Genomic DNA, 15,645 nt, shown 5'->3' with positions numbered 1-15,645 from the left:
GAAGATGAGGATGGGGATGAAGATGAGGATGGGGATGAAGATGAGGATGGGGATGAAGATGAGGGATGGTGTCTTGCACATCCCTATGGTGCAGGATGCAAACACTTCGCTATGGTTAAACTTCACCTGCCGGGCTCACGGACACAGCTTGTTTAAGGTCCAGCAAGGAAAACAGGCGTGTAAAATGCCTCAAGGGACGGCTAATTTATGGAGGGGGGAAACAATATCCCTCCCTCGGTGCCACTTAACTTTTCATTTTATATTTGCGGCAATTGCAGGCGGCATCTGGGAAGGTTGCCCCGAGCTCCCCGGGGGATGGGCAGGGCAGAGGGTCATAGTGCTGCTGGGGCAAAGCACGGTGTGATGCCCCCCACCATTGTGGGGGCTGGAAAGGGATTGGGGGGGTGGGATAAGGTTGGGAAGGGGGGGCGGGGGATGGCTCTGCCAGCCTCAGTTTCCTCAGATAGGAAAAAAGGAAATACCACCAGAATAGGATCGCAGAGCAGCCGCACCCGCTGGGTGATGGGGTGTGGGGTGTCGGTCAGTCCCATAGGGAGAGCCCAGCGGAGCGGGCAGCCTCCATAGGCTGCTCCCAACCCCCCCACGCCCCCCCCAGGACACATTGGGTTCCATGCACCTTTCCCAGCCCCCCCCTCACTCCGTGCCGGGTCGGTTAGCCATTAACCTGCCGTGAGCCCCCGGGCCGGGGGAGGGCGTGCGCGCAGCTCCCAGCCCCCCACAGCACCAACTCTGCCCTCCCGCTCCTCTCCCCTACCCCCCGCTCTGCTTCCCTTATCAGCAATTCAGATTGCATGCAAATCTCGGGGCTTTCTTACAGGGGCAAAGCAGGGGACACAGCATTTCTCCCCGTCCGCTGCTTGGGAGGGGGGGGAAAGAGAGGGAGAGATATCTCCTCCTTCTTCTCCACCTCCTCCTCCTCCTCTCGGGATTTTCCTCCCCGCCTCCCTCTCTCTCTCTCTCTCTCTTTCTTTCCTCCTTTTCACCTCCTGGAACAAAAGTAGCCCTTCTCTCCTCGCTCAGCCCGACCCGCTTTGTGCAGCGGGGACGCGGGGGGCTGCGGGAGATGGGGGGGTCGGGGGCGGCCGCGACCCTGGCGTTGGGTTTAGCGCTGGGGTTGGCTCTGGGAGGGTGGGCGAACTGCCCCGAACGGGAGCTGCAACGTCGGGAGGAGGAGGCCAACGTGGTGCTCACCGGAACGGTAGAGGAGATCATGAACGTGGACCCCGTGCACCACACCTACTCGTGCAAGGTGAGGGGGTTTGGGCTTTGGAAATAGGGGGGGGTGGTTGTGTGGAGGAGGGGGTTTATCCGTCGTCCTCCCCCCCCCCTCCCCAACCCCTCCGACAAAGCTCGGGGGAAAGTTTAGGCTCGTTCGCGTGCGGGAGCATGTGGTTTTTATTGTCTAAATGAGAGCTTTGGGGTGTAATTAGGTATTTTTAGACTGCGGGAGGCTCGCCCCGGCGCGGCCCCGCCAGCTGTTTCAAGGGGGAATCACTCAAGGTTGCTTTTTATGGGCATTTCCCTCCGTTCAGCGATGCGGAGCCCATTCCCAACTTCGTGCTACGAGAAGGTGCCGGCGTTGGGAACGCGGCTCCCCGGCTGCTGCTGCAGCATCCCGAGTTCCTCCGGCTCCAGCTATTGTTTAACCACGGCTCTGGCCTCTGGCTATGGCTTTTTCCCCCCCCCCTCCCCTAAGCTGAGAGTCGGTGAAGTACTGAACAACCTGAAATACCATCCGCCTGCCTGTCAGAAAACGTGCTGCGTGGTTTAACCCTTCCTAGGGCAGAATGCTGCCTGCGAGGACTTGCTCTCACCTCCAGGTCCCCTTTTCCCATCCTTAAACGTGCTGCGGTTCCTCCCCACAGCCAAACCTATGGGGGGGGGGCTTGTGGGGCGATGCCCAGCTGTTAAGAGAGCTCCGGGCTGGGTTCACTTCAAAACACGGAATTAACCTTTATTCTAGAGGATCTCTCAGCTTTAGAAACTAGTTGAAAAGCTTCTCTCTGTCCAGCTGGTGCTTGCTGCTGGCTGCTTTGCTTGCACGGCTCTGTCCCTTGCCATGCTGCTGCTGCTGCAGGGGACAATCTGTACTCCTGTAAATTAGCTCACAGCACCTTCCCCTTACCCCCCCCCTCCCCTCTTCAGGCTTGTTCAGGGACCGTATGTTTGCAAAGTGTCTGGCACATCCTGGGTGCTAGGTGGAAAATGAATAAGCTGCTGCTGGGAGCAGCTTGGGGCGCATATGGTCGGCTGGCTGCAGCCACCTGATGCTGGGCTGCCATGCATGGAGGTGCTCAGCTGATAGGTTGCTCTCCTCCTCATGCTCTGGGTCCATAGCAAGGTGTCTGTGCTCCTGCTTTGGGGGGTAAAGCAGAAGGCAGATGGGGGCTGCACGGGGAGGCGTTCTGCCCATCTTCATGCAGGATGCTGCTGGGCTCTGTGCTATTAATCCAAGGTTAAGCATAGGGTTTTATTGGGGTCGCAGCAATGCTGAAAGGCCAGAGCTCAACCCAAGCAGCCTGAAAAAGAAACTGAAAGGAGAAAAGCCTTTTGCCATCCGTGAAGGTGCCCGTCCCATCACGGTGGCAGCGCTCACCCGGTCACGCTGTGACGTTGGTGCTTTCCTTAAAGCAGTGGTTCCTCACTTAATGACAGCAATACTCGTCCCTGTGCTGCGTTTGAATGGTGTGCTCACAAAGCTTTGCTCTGAAATGGGACTTGGGGTGGCATGAGGACCTGGCAAGCAGATCAATGGCCATCTCTCCTCCTGGGGAGGATGTCATGCTGCTAACTGTTCTTCAGCCCCCGAGGTTGCCTCCAGATACCACAGTTATCTGTTGTCAGTTTCTCCTTTATCTGCACAGGAAACACAAGGGCCAGGCGTGCGCTGGGATCCCACTGGGGCTGGGTGGTCTGTGAGCAGCAGGCACAGCCCCTTGCAGCTGCATTAGAGCCTTGTTCTTCCTAGTTAAACTCGAAACCCTCCCAGCTGAAGCCTTTGATATACGAAGATAAGCACATTACAACTCGGAGGAGAAATGTGAGGCTAATGTTAGATAAACACCCCCAAAATAGCCACCAGCCATTCAGTTGCTAGCAGAGGAGATTAATAATTAGGGAGTTCTGTTAGTCTCCTTTTCCTCCAGCTGAAACTCGCTAATGTGCCCCTTCACCCAGGGATGGGCTTGGCACGGCAGCAGAGCTTTGCTCTTCATTGCAGCCCCTGATATGATGTCTGTGAAGTTTGCTCCTATTTATGGGGCAAGCATGGGTTTCCTCCACCTGCTATAGAAAGTGCTGGGGAGGATGTAGGTCCTGTATGGAACAATGGAGCTTGGATGCTGGGGGAGGCAGCCTCAGTGCTCTGTAAGGGTCCCATCCCTTCTGCTTTTAACCCAGGGGTGGCAGCTCTCTCCTGAGGGCATTTCTCACCTTCCCAGCTCCCCTAGGAGCTGGTGTTTCTTAGCATTTACCTATGCAGGTGGTCCTATGTCCTGATGGTGGATGGACCCTATAGGTAAATCTGAAAACCCTTTGACTCCCTGGTTTTGTCCCACACTCGTGCAAAGATCTGCCCGAATAAAGTCTTCGCTGTTCTCACTCCACCTCCCTGCAGCTGCCAGGAGTCTCGTAAAACAGCCTTAATCTGCTGCTTTATGTGCTTTTTTTTTGGTGGGAAGGGTGAACAGGCTGCCATAGGGAAGGGACCTTCTGGAACCCAGCTCCTGCCTCCTCACTTCTCTCTCCCTTTTCTAACCCCCCTTTCCTTGATGTAGCCAGTGAGTCACTGGTATAACAAGGTCTTAATTGCATGTGATGATGAATGGGATGCCCTACAGGTAACCACTCGGGCTTTGGTGCCTTCACATCCATTCATTACAGAGGATGAGGGTGCGGAGGGAGAGCTGGTGGACTCTTGATGTTGCTTGTGAATGCTGCGGCCTGGCTCTGTGAGCTCTGACTACAACAACCTCGCTAATTAACTCCAATTACCATCTGCTTCACAAGAGGGGCTCGGCTTCAGCCCTTCTTCCCCATAGACCCAGCTAGGAAAGCTCCTGGCTGTATACAGGAGCCTCGGGGCGTGCTCTCCTTGCCTCTCTTTTAGTTTCTTCCTTTCTTTCCCTTTTTGTTTCCTTCGTGTTCCTGGGTTTTTCACCCTGGCTGCTTCTTTCTGCACCTCACCTTGTTGCAGCCTGAGCGTGCCCTGCGGCTGCTGCGGAGGAAGAGGAGGTGGGGCTGGGAGGAAGGTGTCTTGACTTGACTGTGGGCTGAAGAGCAACCACTGGGAGCTGAGCTGCTGCGGGCAGGCAGGAGGGGAGAGAATGGCATGCAAGCATGCAGGAAAGCTGTGCTCCCTGCATCACCTGGGGTGCCGTCATTGCAGGTATCCCTGCATGGGTTCCTTGGGTGTGCAATGCAGTGACCCTTCTGCGCCTTGCTTTCTTTGTACAGTTGCTCTCTCCAAGTGCATACCTGCATGTCTCCTCTGGAGAGAGGCTGGAGAGCCTCCTTAGCACACAGCACCTCCCCTGCCCCGTGTCTGGCATGCGATGCTGGGCTGAAGTGCTCTCTGGGCAGCTGGGGAATGTGGGGCCCAGGGATGCGTGGATGGGAGGTGGTGGCTGTTACATGCTACGAGCACCTGAGGCTTTTCTGCCCATTGGGAATGAATGGGGTCACATCTCTTGGTTAGATCAACCTCTTCCTGGTCAGGCACTGGCACAGGCTGCCAGGCCATGGCATGGAGTTACTTGTCTCTGGAGGTGTTCAAGAGATGTGGTCAGTGGGCACAGTGGGGTGGGTTGGACTGTTGGATCTTAGTGGTCTTTTCCAGTCTTAATGGTTCTGTGACTTTCACGTAGCACGTTATCTGTGATGTCCCTCAAGGGTTTGCTGGGAAGCAGCAGCTTATCTAGAGCCCTGATAAGGGAGGGGTATTGATACAGCCAGCCCTAAGGGAAGGGAACGGGCCAGCTCAGGGTATCCTTTGTGCTGGGGTCCTTGGGTGTGTTTGCATTGAGGGTGGGGAAGGTGGAAGGGAGCTGGAGAACCCATGAGGGAGCCCTTGGCTGATGCAAAGGGTGATGCATTGGGTGTGATTTGGGCAGAAATAAGATGTGCTTTAGCCTTGTCTACATGTTGATGATGGCTCTGCTGGAAGACTCAGCCAGCCTCAGTTGCCCCTGAACATTCCATGGTGGTGTGGTAAAAACCAACCCAGAAGGTGCCAGCTGTCCCTGGTTGTGTTCAAGACAAGATCTCAAATGCTCTTTCTCCCTCTTCTTCAAGGTGAGAGTATGGCGTTACCTGAAGGGCAAAGACATCGTCACCCACGAGATCCTCTTGGATGGTGGGAACAAAGTGGTCATCGGTGGCTTCGGGGACCCCTTAATCTGTGACAACCAAGTGTCTACTGGGGACACACGGATATTCTTTGTCAACCCTGCCCCTCAGTACATGTGGCCTGCCCACCGCAACGAGCTGATGCTCAACTCCAGCCTGATGCGGATCACGCTGCGTAACCTGGAGGAGGTGGAGCACTGCGTGGAAGGTGAGGCTCTGCTGCAACCCCCAACTGATGGGTCACGGTGCTGCTGGTGGCCATGTGGGTTGGCTGTGCTTTTTCTTGTTGAATCAGAGAATCCTTGGGTTGGAAGGGACACTAAGAGGTCATTGGGTCCAACTCGTTGCCTTTGGGGTGGTGCGTGGTGTTGGCCCTCCAGATTAAATGTAGGTTCTTGGTGCCCTTTGCAAAGGGATGTGAGGAGCCAACTGAGCTCTCCTGGGGCTGAAGCAAGGTCTCATTGCTGCTTCCATGGTAAAGCCAAGTCATGGGCAAGCTGAGCAATCTGGGGTGTGAGTTGTGCTTTGGAATTGTTGCTGTGTAGAATAAGGCTTCCATGGAGAGGGCATGCCCAACAACATCCCATCTGTTGGCTTTTTGCTTCATCCCCTCGTGCTCATCCTGTTCCAGCAATGAGCCCTGGGCTTTGGGGGCGAACATAGTGCCCCAAAAGCCCTTTGGGGTCTGAGCACGTCCTGCAAGCAGATGAGTAAACAAGGGAAGGAATGCAGGAATTCTGCATGGACAACAAATAAACACAGGCAGGCTCCCTCCTCCTCTCGGGATGTGCAGAGCAGAGGCCATAACCCCTTCCTCCAGCTGTGAATGCATACAGAGGTGAACGACCCAGCTGGGGCTGGGAAGGAGCTGTTTCAGCAGAGGGGCTTTAAGAGGCACCGTCTCAAGTGGCTTTTGCAAGAGGTTGATATGCTGGAGGCTGTCTAGCTAGAGATGCATTTAGTATTGCACTTAAAAGGCATCAGCTCTAGTGGAGGGGGTGGGAGGAGAAAGGAGAGCGTGTGTGTGGTGTGTTTTGTTGGCTTTTCTTTTTTTGTTTAAACCTGAGCAAACTTTGGGAAGGATCCTGCCCTCACCTTGCTGTCTGTGTTCTTTGGCACGCTCTCTTTGCACACACTGCATGCACGCCATGCTGGGCTGGCTGAGCTCGGTGCTTCCCATTTCTGCTGAAGGATGCTGTCCCTTCAGGCCCCTGGGAGATGAATGATCTGATTTCTCCTCTTAGTACATAAACTTCAACGCCAAATTTATCTGGGACCCGTGCCTGCTTCCTCCTTCTGTGGGGGAAGGCTCTGAGTTGTTCTGCGTTGACGTGGTGCTGGTTGCATCCCCATCATGGAGACACATCCTTCAGTCCTTCTTGTTGGATGCAGGGCTGCCCATTCCCTGCAGCCATGCAGGTGTCCCAGTGTTGGTGCTTCATGCTATGAGCGATGTGTCTGTCTGTAGCACGTCCTCTGATGCAACACCCCAGGAAGAATTTGCTCCGTGACCTGTTGTGTAAGCAAACTGGAGGTGCCAGAGCTGAGCTTGTTTGAACTTTCTCCTTGCTGTGTGCTGAAATGACCTGTCCATGGCGTGAGAGGTGGGTTTGTTTTTCCTCCCTGTGATGTTGACAAATTGTCCTGATGACAGGCCGAAATACTTCGTGGGAATCCCCTTCTCTCTGAAGATGGCCTGACATTTTGCTTCCTTTAATTAAGGATGACGGCTCAGTGGGATGCTGTGGTATGGGGATGGGTGAGGGTATCTCACCAGCATGAGATCTGCTCGAAGTGCTGGTGGGAAGGGGCAATCCCAAAGCAACCTGGAGCTATTCATGGCTCAGGTTGGTCAAGATGAGAGGAGATGCAGCAACTCTTGTGTATCAGTGCTTCAATGAATCCATCATTCTGGTCATACCCATTCTCCAAGTCTTGGTCATTGCATGGGTGCCAACATCATGGCTGTAGACAGATCAACACTTGTGATAACTTGGTTTTCTTCAAGCTGTTCTCAAACCTGTGACCCTTCTTGGTCTGTGAAAGTTGTTCTTGACTTGATAGGTGCAAAATCAGCTATGAGAACCTGTTCCCATCACCCTGGGAACCATCTCAGAGCTCTCAAGCTGAGGATTTTAGCTCTGGGACTTGTTTCCCATCAGCTCCCTACAGGAAGGTTCAAAGCAACGCTACTCTTAAGTCGAAAAAACAAACCTTGGAGTGCTTTCTGCAGAAAGAATTGGAGGAATGGCAGCAGCTGAATGGAAAAAAACATGAATGTTTTGAGATTCTTCATCTCCTGTTGTTCCAGCCTGGAAAAAATCCTTGAGATCAAAATCTTTCCTAAAGCTTAAAACAAGGGGAGTTCAAACTGGGGCACCTCTGGGCTGCAGCTCAGGTTGGAGTTAAGGCAGTGCCGTATTGTGCGTTGCTTTGATTGCAGCTTCGCGTTGAGAAAATAAAGGTTGGTGTGCATGGTGTGGGAGGGGTAGCGCTGACTCTGAGCTGTCTAGGTGGAAGGAAGTGCAGATTAAAGTTGTGTTAGGGCCCTGGTTAATGAGAACCCAGGGCTGCTTTTAAATAGCGCCTTGCTCGCGGCACGGTTTGCATGAACCTGGGTGCAATTGCCCCAGTGAGGATTGTTTTGTTTGGAGCTCTGGGTGGACCTTGAACCTCCTGGGAAAAGCCATGTGTGACGCAGTGTGGGGTGGAAGCTGATAGCCTTGAGCATGGGGAGCCCACGTGGCTGCAGGAGGACGTGCCATTGGTGGCACTGAACCCTCATTCCAGGCAACACATGGTTGAGAAACTCCTTGCCTTGTGCCTCAGATGTAAGAACGGCTGCACAAAGTGGGGTTTTGTTGAGCATTGTGGTTGGGACGGATCCATTTCTCATGGTGAGGCAGCCCATTGGTGATGCTGGGCCTCCCAATGGGTGACATCCCACCAATGGGCAATGCTGGGCCTCCCAATGGGAGATATTCCACCTCTCAGCATGTCCTATGTCCCCCCTGGTTGTCCCAGTGCTGTTATGTGATATCTATGGGTTCATCCCTCTGTTTTTCCCCCCTTCATTCAGATGCCTGTAATCACACTAGCTGCTCTGGCACACGTTCAAGATGCAGTGTGCTGCAGATGCTCCATATGTTTAAAAACCTCACTTAGCTCTTATTAAAATCCATATTATAGCCAGCCCTGAACTCTCCTGACTTTTTATCTCTTTGGCAACCCCGTTAATTACTCTCATGCAAGAGATTCATCCAGCCTCAGATTGCCTACGTTTTTACCCTGGGATAACTCGGTATTGCTTTCCTTCCCCTCTTTGTTCCTGCAATGCACTTGTTCTTTATGGAGTGGAATCCCACCATGGTCTGGGGAGACTCCTAGCCTACGTGGAATTCTTCTCCTCTCTTCCAACCCTCTTCTCTCTATGGCAATCCTCACAGTTGCTGCCCTTCTCCTCCACTTTATTCTGTGCTCATTGGTTTCTATTGGGCTGTGGAGCGGGGCTGCCTTGAAAGCCCCTCTCAAAGCATCGCTGCCCACTCTGTTTTGTCATCTTCCTGCTCGCTCCTATTCTACCCTCCCTTTCTTTTTTAGCTCTGTGCAGAACTGAGACGTTTTGTTCTTGTAAAGCAGCCCATGCAAAATTCCCTTTTCAGGCTCCTTCCAGGGGCTGTAAGCAGTGCGCAGTGGGGAGCTGCTGGCACAGCTCTGCCTTAGGTGATGCAGGCTGTGGTCGCTTCCCATGCTCTGCTCTCATTGCAACCCTTCCCCACCCTGTGCCTATTTCTTTTCAATGCATCCCTGGCACTGTGAGCTGGGAGGCTCAGTGTGTGGGTTTGTGCTCTTTTTATTTCCCCTTCTCTCTTCCTGGCTCTGTTTTCAATTGAAGATAATGAGAACAGCATCAACACCTCCATCTCGGGGCAAGGAAGTTCGCCAGCAGCTGTAAGAGTGTAAGAAACAGAGAGGGGAGAACACAGTGCTGCAAAACAGTGGGGCCTCTCCTGTCCCCTCTCCCTGGGATGCAGCAAGGGGTCAGCAGGATGGACTGAGCCCTGTTGATGGGAACATACAGAGCACGATGTTGTCCTCATGCTTAAGAACAAGGAGCAGCTCCTCTCCTCTGATTGCATGGTAGTAATGCGAAACATCCCTTGGGTTTATGGCAGTAGCTGAGGGAGTCGATTTGTTTAGCAAATTCCTATGGAATTTTAATCTGGTGTGGGAGGCTACTGCTCTGGGAAGGCTCCGGCCCCGCTCTGAGCACGTCCTGCTGCATTGCTCTGCTGGTGTCTGGGCAGCAGCACAGCCTGCATCTCCCAATCTGCACTTTGGGCCCTGGCTTTGTGCTGTGCCATGGTTTGGAGTGGTTTGCTGCTCCTTACAGCTGGGAACAGCCCTCTTGGATCCAAGCAAACAGCCCTTCCTGCACTTCCAGCCCCCCAGAATCACTTTCTTTGATGAGCAAAAAGAAAATGGGGCTATAGTACTTTCGATGATTTATACCTAATTCAGCTACTTTCGGTCTGGCTGCAGCACAGCCTACCAAAGCAACTCTTTTATTTGCTCCTAATTCTTACTCCCTGTGAGTCCTGCAGCTGCCTGGCTCCTGCTCACCCACCTTGCAGACCATGGCAAGCCTTAACCAGCACGGTGGGGTGGGCACAGCCTGGATCTGTTTCTTCTTCCCATCTCTTCTATGCTTCTATTCTACTTTTTCTCCCCATTTTTCTCCCTGGATGTGGAGGCTGGGAGCAAACTCTGTTCCCCAGAGGTTGCAATACTGTCCTGATGGGCTCTGAGTGTGTTTTTGCTCTCTGGCTTTCAGTGATGTTAATTAGCTGAAGTGAGGAGGGCTGGCTGTGCCACAGCCTGGTTGATTTGTGGGTGATAACCAATTAAAGCATGGGGAACAGAGATGCTGAGGAGCCAATCTCTCTCTGTTAGAGTGAGTTCACACCTCCAAGCATCAATCCTGCAGTGCAGCTCATCCCTTCTGGTGCTCAGGTGCAGTACCAATGGGCCAAGCTGTCCTGCAGCAGCACCCTGGTACTCCCAGCACTCTGCATCCCCAGGCAGCAGAGCAGCATCCCTAGGGGTGTGGGTTTAGGCACAGCGCTGCCTGCCAGCCCCATCCTCCTGCCAAGCTGCGATTGCCTTGGCTTTGGCACTGCATTCTGTGGCCAAGAAGAACCCTATCTCTCTCTTGTTTCTGGGAAAAGAAAACCCGTGCTATGGGGCCTTGAATGCAGGTAACTCTGTTAAATCAAGGGATGGCTGCTCTACTGGGGAAGCATCAGTGTGTGGGGTGGGATAGAAGAGATCAGGATGGGCACCTTCCTGCTTGCACCTCCTCACCCTGCTGTGTGCTGCTGGCAATCTATTGGGAGCCAATTGATCATGGGCTACAGGGAACGTTTCTACCAATGGGTGTTGTCAAAACACTTCCAGAGCTGCACTTTGCAGAAGGTGACCCAGCGTTACCTTTCGGTGTTGGTAACTCTGCTTCCCCAGGTGAGAAATCTCCCCCTCCCCCTATTTAACAAACAGCCCCAATTTGCATGGCTCAGGGAGCAGCTGGCAGGGATGGGTACGGGCACTGAAACTGAATCAGTGCTCTGGAGCTGCCAGCTTTGTGCTGTATGAGGATGGCAAAGCATGGATGCTGCCCCAGGGCACTGTGAGGAATGGGTCTTTCTGTGCCCCTTCCTATGGCACCTCTATCCCAAAGTTGTCCCCTGCGTGTCTCCCCCCTCCCCTTACACCTTTCTGCTCAATAAACCTTAATCCTTTCCCAGCCCTGGGCGGGTGGCCAGGGCCTGCATTCCGCTCATAGCTCAGCCAGGTACACCCGGATAAGCTGCTGAGTGCGGGGGGAGAAGCATAGGGATGGGGACTTGGGAGCATGTGGGGTCACTGCCATGGGTTTGAGGTGCTGGGGGGCAGTGGTAACATGGGGTGGTGGCTGTGGGTCCTCTGCTGGGTCCTTGCAGAGCTCAGTCTTCATGGTGGGGGTCTTGGGGCAAAACCACATCCCCAGCTCTTGGATGCTGGGGGTAAGCTGGTGGCTTGACCCTATAGTGGCTTCTGATGCTATAGGGTCAGAACTGGGTTCTTGGTTGTTGCCTATGCAAATGGTGTCAGTTGGGCTGTAGGAGCAATTTGTGTTTGGCGAGAGGCTGCATTTAGGGCAGCCGTGCTCTCGGGGAGTTATTTCTCTGCTTAATGTATCCATCTCCTGCTTCTCGCAGCCTGCCCTTGTAGCGCTGGGCTGCCTGTTTATGCAGCAATAAAATCCCTGAGCAAATTGTTTGAACTGATGCTGTTTATCTAAGAGATAAAGTGGGATCAGCAGCAACGCCTGGCAGTGGTGCAGGGAGGTTCAGCCCCAGGGAGCAGCTCCAGCCCCATGAAGGTGAGCATCCCGTCCCCGCTATTCCCAGCACCGCTGCATTCCTGGGCAGTGAGGTTGACTGAAAGCAATGGCAAGGGGACACTTTGTCACTCAATGACGTAGCCCTGGCCAGGGAGAGAGACCTCACCCCATAGGTTGCATCAGTCTCCGGGGCGTGTTTCTGTGCCCTTTGGGTAAGTCCCCATCCTGGGTGCCAAATTCCTGCATGGGGGATGCTTGGGGTGGGGGAGGGAAATGTCTGCTGGCTGTATGGGGACACTGAAGTTTGGAGTGCTGGTGTGCAGACCAGGGGGAGGTGTGCTTGTGTTGGAGGCGAGCTGAGCCCTTGGTCAGCTCTGACACTCCTTAAATGTTTGCTATGGGCAGCAGGACGTGACCCAGGCAGACTTTGGTCTTCCAGCCTCATTCCCTAAGGCTTGCAAGGGGAAATTAAGCAGCAGCACCCACATTTGCATGCTCCATGCTTGGTGAGAGGTGGGCACAAAGCTGGGTTCTTGCACCAGAGCTGCAAATATCCCCATTTGGGATATCCTTTTGGGATAGCTGTGGGTTTGCATTCTGCTTGATAGGTGCACAGTGCTGCTGGGTGCTCAGGTAGGGACAGGGCCATCCTGCCAAGAAGACAAAGCAGAATGAAACAGGAGGATGGATTGCTTGGACCCCAACCTGGGCGGGGAGAAGGGGAGACACTAGGAATGCACACAAGGCAAGTGCAGCTCCTCCTCCTCCTCTATGCGCTGTATGCTCTCCATTTTGCAACCTGCCATGGCACGCGCCGTGGTCAGGTGGCTGCCGTGTGGCGGAGCTCTGCCAGGCTGGAATGCCAGCAATGCATCCCTGTGTGCATCAGGAGCACTTGGACACCGCTGGAGCATGTCTGGGAGGGTGGGGAAGGGCCATGCAAGCAGCACCTCTCCATGAGGGTGTGGGGAAGGGAGCAGCTGCCTGCCCTGCTGTGCTGCTTGTGGGAACTTGCGCTGGGGTTGCAAAGCGCTCAGTGCTTTGCAGTGGGGTTCCCAAGCAGGATTGCAGCGGTGCAGTGGAAAATTCAGCTCTGCTCTCCTGATTCTGCTGGTTTAAGAGTTCCTTCTCCTTGTAGTTCGTGTGATAAGGTTTTAATCTCTTTCTAGTGTTGTTTTCCACTGACAACTGGGTTGGGATGGCACCAGGCACAGCACTGCTCTGCTCCCCAGCTTCCAGCTGAGATGAAGCTCCTGTTCCCATCCAAGAGAAGTGTTTTTGCTTTGCAAATCCATGCTCACTTCATGTCTGCAGGTTGCTGGCTCCTGTGCAGCATCAGGAGCTAATTCCTGTGATGCGCTCCTGGGCAATGAAGTTATTCTTAAGGGACAGATGCTGGGATACCATCTGGCCTCCTACAGCCCCATTGCTGGGGTTCCCCAGCACCCTATGGGCACCGAGGCCCTTCAATAAGCCTTGTGTTGTTCAAGGGAAGCAAGCAGGGATGTTTTGCCTTGAAGGATGCCAAGGGATGCTCCATGTCATTTCATTGCAAGATGCCAGCTCTGCTCATAGTTCATCCTCTAGGACTACACTGCTGGGACTGAATCTTTGCAGGTTTGGCAGCTCATATGCTCGCCCTGGGATGGATGCAGTGCTGGTGGTACCTTCCTTGCGTGCTCCCTGGGTGTTGTGGTTGCTGCTGGGAGATGGAGCCCAGTGCTTTCAGCTCCTGTTTGTTGTTGCTTTTGCTTTGTGGAAACCACATGAGCAGTGGTGCTGGTTTCCAGATGGCATTTTCAAACTGGGGCAGCCTGTCCCACCCATCTGTAATGTGCTGCTGTGGTGCCATAAAGGGCAGTAGTGGAAAACATCATCTGCGTGCTGATTCCATGGACCACATGCAATCCCTTCCATGGGTATGAAATGCTTTCCCTCTTTATCTCCCGGATGTATCCTGTCGTGAAGTTTGTTGCTTTTCTTTTATCTCCCATAGTCCATCTTTGGTGTGGAGCTGCCCAGTGGAACATCAAAGCTTCTCCCACCCATTTATATGGGGAAGCACACATCAGGTGGGAGCTCCCAGCATCTCTGCCCTGCTCCATACACTGCCTGTATCCATCACTGCTGGCTGACAGTAGTTGATGTGCTTCATGAGAAACCTTGCTCACTGTACTTGGGGTTGCTGGCTGGAACCCAGTTCCCAGGCACCGAAACAGGAGGGAATCTAAAGAAACCCAGGCTGGGATTGTTTTTCTAGACTGATAATTCCTCCCAGACAGCTCTGTTAGACTCTTAGCCAGCTGGACTTGCACTTTCTTTGCTCAAGGGAATTACTTTTAAGCTGTACAACACTGCTGGAAGTGCAAGCGGTGCTTCTGCAGCTTCACTGCGTATCTATATGTTGGTGGCAGCGATGCAGGTGGGTGCTTTGCTTGCAACATCTGCACTGAGATACAATAAGAGCAGGGCAGGATGGTGGGAGAAACTGTGCTATATCCAACCCAGGCGTGGGAACCCTTGGAACAGTCCCCGGAAATCCCATATTCTCCTGCAGGCGGATGACGGGAAGCAGCAGCGTGGGCTGCAGCTCTGCCCTGTGAACCCAAGCAGTGAGTGCAGCCCCTGGGGAGCCCCCAGCTACTGTTACAATAAGGGAAAGTATTGCTCCAGGCTCCTTCAGGGTCCGGCTCCTTCACGCCTGTGCATTCAGATTCTCCCTACTCTATGCTGCTCGGTGACCCCATAGCAGCTGATGTTTACAGGAGGACAGGGTTGAAAGGAGCTGGCACTTGCTTGAAGCCTGCCTTGGATTAAAGGCTTTCCCTTCATGCTGAATCTGGCGTGTCTTATGTGTTAGCATGGTGCATTTTTGCTCTGGAGTAGGGCTGGAAACTGGCCATTGGAATGTTGGCCTGTGAGAGGAGCTGTGCCCGTGGGCATCACAGAATCATTGAATCTATGGTTAGTGCTATAGCAGCTCTGAGTCTGTTGGGTAATGGGAGATGTGGGCATCTCTTGGTTCCGCAATGTGGGAGTTTGGGAGCTGCCTGCTGAATACGTGGGTTCTGCACGGTGCTTAATGACCATAAGGGATGGATAATTAGCTGTGTGAGCCTGTTATGACCGCGTCTTCAACCCATGGGTGCCTCGCAGGGAGGTGGTGGAAGCTTCACACCCATCCTAGTGCCAACTCTGCTGCTGAGCTCATGGCAGCCCCCAGTTCAGACAGATGGTCGGCAACGCGCCGGGGGTGTCAGCACACAGCAGTCATTGTTTGCAGGCAGCAAGCTGCCTACGTGCAAATCAACACCCAAAATCCAACGGAGTTTGTCCAGATGGAGTGCTGGGAATCCATCAGCAATGCAAGGATGTGCACAGAGGGGATGGCTCCGATTGAGGACCTGCTGGTGCCGAGCTGTGCGGTCCTGCAGCTCTTGGATACGGCTCTTGGGATGCTCCGTGCCTGCAGCTCACCCAGCACGGCGGTGGCCGTGTGCCCTGCCTTGGCCGAGCAGAGAGGGATGCATTCCACTGCCCTGACTTCAAAGCTTGTTGCTGCATATACAGAGCCCAGCCGCCTTGGCAACCCTGGGCGGGTGGCAGCAGCTGCCTGCTGCAGCTCCATTGGGCACTCGCTGCCCTTTTGGCTGTGCCCATTTCATCCCCACCACGGCACGCACCCCTCTTCCTGCAGCCTGCTGCCCCAGATCCCTTTGTTTCTACCCACTTGGATGTCTCTCAGCATCCTCAGCCTCACAGTGCCTGTGATTTCTCCCCTGGTTTAAGCAGAATGATCTCAGGGCTGTGTGCTGGAGACTCTGCTGGAGAGGTTGGGATTTTCCAGCCCTGGATGCTTAGCCCAGCCTTTTCTGAGCCATCCAGGTGACTTAGCC

At 53.9% G+C, this 15,645-nt stretch overlaps 1 protein-coding gene across 6 annotated transcripts in view; it reads left to right on the top strand.

Annotated features, from left to right (window-relative positions):
• The first annotated feature begins 797 nt into the window (after positions 1–797).
• Positions 798–15,645, top strand: part of AGRN (agrin) — a 60,038-nt gene continuing 45,190 nt past the window's right edge. For 2 of the 6 annotated variants that reach the window (XM_032448730.1, XM_032448729.1), the window contains exons 1-2: positions 799–1,270; positions 5,314–5,575. In XM_032448730.1, the coding sequence (XP_032304621.1) occupies positions 1,085–1,270; positions 5,314–5,575 (448 nt within the window). In that variant the 5' untranslated portion in view covers positions 799–1,084. Of the gene's footprint in view, positions 1,271–5,313; positions 5,576–15,645 lie in introns of all 6 variants that reach the window. The other 4 variants (XM_015882686.2, XM_015882681.2, XM_032448728.1 and 1 more) reach the window with 3 other exon arrangements.

This window comes from Coturnix japonica, chromosome 21 (assembly GCF_001577835.2).
Source record: "Coturnix japonica isolate 7356 chromosome 21, Coturnix japonica 2.1, whole genome shotgun sequence".
Classification (NCBI taxonomy): Eukaryota; Metazoa; Chordata; class Aves; order Galliformes; family Phasianidae; genus Coturnix; species Coturnix japonica.
The sequence above is the reverse complement of the archived record's forward strand: the minus strand, read 5'-3'. Positions and strand labels throughout refer to the sequence as shown.